Source organism: Rhagoletis pomonella, unplaced genomic scaffold (genome assembly GCF_013731165.1).
Source record: "Rhagoletis pomonella isolate Grant_MI unplaced genomic scaffold, Rhpom_1.0 Rhpom_scaffold_00003, whole genome shotgun sequence".
NCBI lineage: Eukaryota > Metazoa > Arthropoda > Insecta > Diptera > Tephritidae > Rhagoletis > Rhagoletis pomonella.
In genome coordinates this window covers 512,512-514,367 of record NW_023458557.1, presented here as the reverse complement: position 1 = coordinate 514,367, position 1,856 = coordinate 512,512, and the positions used below count along the sequence as shown (strand labels likewise).

The window sequence follows — 1,856 nt, the reverse complement described above, 5'->3', positions numbered from 1 at the left end:
TTTGACATCAACAGCACATGTTTATTTAAAGTCCTTCCAGTCATTTTAAGTGGTCCTAAGTCAAGTATTACGGTCTATGCTATGATGGATGAGGGCTCATCCATCACACTTTTAGAAGAGGAAATTGCCAATACCCTTTGAGTGCGAGGTTGTATCGCGCCACTCACACTGCAGTGGTATAACGACAAACAAACCACAGAGGAGTCACGAGTGGTCAATTTCATAATTTATTATCACATTTAAATTTAAAAAAATATATATTGTAATAACAGACAATCTTAAGAGCTCCTACATCAAATAAAGAGCTAACTATATTATCAGACGAATTGCCTCTCATTCGCCCATCATCGGCTTCACAGTAATCTCATGTACTTGCATATGCGCTGGCGTAGAAAGTGTAAAGAGTACACAGCTTGATACATCTTCTGGTTGTAGAATTGGCTTCTTACCGCCCCTTGAACGAGCAGCTACCATGTCCGTATCTGTTAAACCGGGGCTAACGCTAGTTATTTTAACCCTTGTACCCAGTCCTCTAAACTCCTGCCGATAAACCTCGGTGAGCGCAGTCAAGGCATATTTGCTTGGCGCATACAAATTTGAGGTTGGCGTTGTTTGTGCATCATTTTGTGGCACATAATGACCCACAACACTATTAATGATCACCACATGGCCATCTACGCTACGTTCTTTCATAGATTTGAATGCACGCTGCGTACAATAAACCACACCCATGACATTGGTTTGTATGACTTGTTGAATTTCCACTGGGTTCATTGTGCTAGCTTGTCCAACATTATAAATGCCCGCATTGTTCACCAACACATCAACGCCACTCAAATTTTTGATAATCCAATCAAAAGCTGCATTGACGGATTCTAGCGAGGAGACATCACAGGCAACGGGATAAAAACGCTTTTGTTGATCCTCGGCTAGCGTGGCTCGCAAATCTTCCATGCGTTCCTTGCGGCGGCCAAGTCCAGCAACTTTCATATTTGCCTTGAGCAGATCCTTAACAATGGCCACACCAATGCCTGAGCTGGCACCGGTCACCACAGCTGTACAATTTGCCCAACGCTCCATATTGAATATTAAGATAACAAAAGCCCGCCGCCTGCTGTGCGAATAACTGTTGCACTGGAAATTCATGGTATAAATTCGGCGTCGTATCATCTAAAAAATGTGCGAACGGTGGAGTATCTTGATCTGCCAACGCAATCATTTTGCAAAAATACATATGCTCATTTGTCACAATCGCACGTCAAACCCTCATTATTGATAGGTCTTGACAACAGCTTCTTGTGCACGTCGAATGACACCATTGATGCTGGACCGAAGCAACCCATTGCAGTGGCCACTAAGCTGGGCTGGGTGGCCTACGGACCAGTAGAATCAATCAGCGCAGCTAGGGTTCTCCATGCATGCCAATCAATCAGGGAAAAGCTATTGCATCAACTTGTTAAGGAATTTTTTAGTATTAACAAGTAAGAGCAGCGCTGTCTTCGGCTATGCCGAAGGCTTCATACCTTTCATGAACATCTGCAAATTTTACTTTGACAGATTACTGCTTTTGAATACATCTGCATACATCGATAGAGGAGTTACATACTTATATAAAAAATCGCATCTAAACAATCAGAGGTATGGAAGATATATGGCACCAATCTAAGTGATTTTCACTGCTATGTGATCAGTATGTAAACCGGTAACACAATTTATTGGGTTTAGTTTCCTACATAAAGGAGATATATGGAAAAAACTGGTATCTGAACAATCAGTGCTATAGGAGATAAAGCTTATACAGCATAGATTTTGATGATTTTCTCAGTAGACTTTGTATTATTATTTATAAAATATCT

General features: G+C 41.3%; 1 protein-coding gene across 1 annotated transcript; it reads right to left on the bottom strand.

Annotated features, from left to right (window-relative positions):
• Positions 1-278: 278 nt before the first annotated feature.
• Positions 279-1,136, bottom strand: LOC118734974 (farnesol dehydrogenase-like). The gene has a single exon (XM_036464569.1). The coding sequence runs from the start codon at positions 1,078-1,080 to the stop codon at positions 334-336; it is 747 nt and encodes a 248-aa protein (XP_036320462.1). The 5' UTR covers positions 1,081-1,136; the 3' UTR covers positions 279-333.
• Positions 1,137-1,856: the final 720 nt, after the last annotated feature.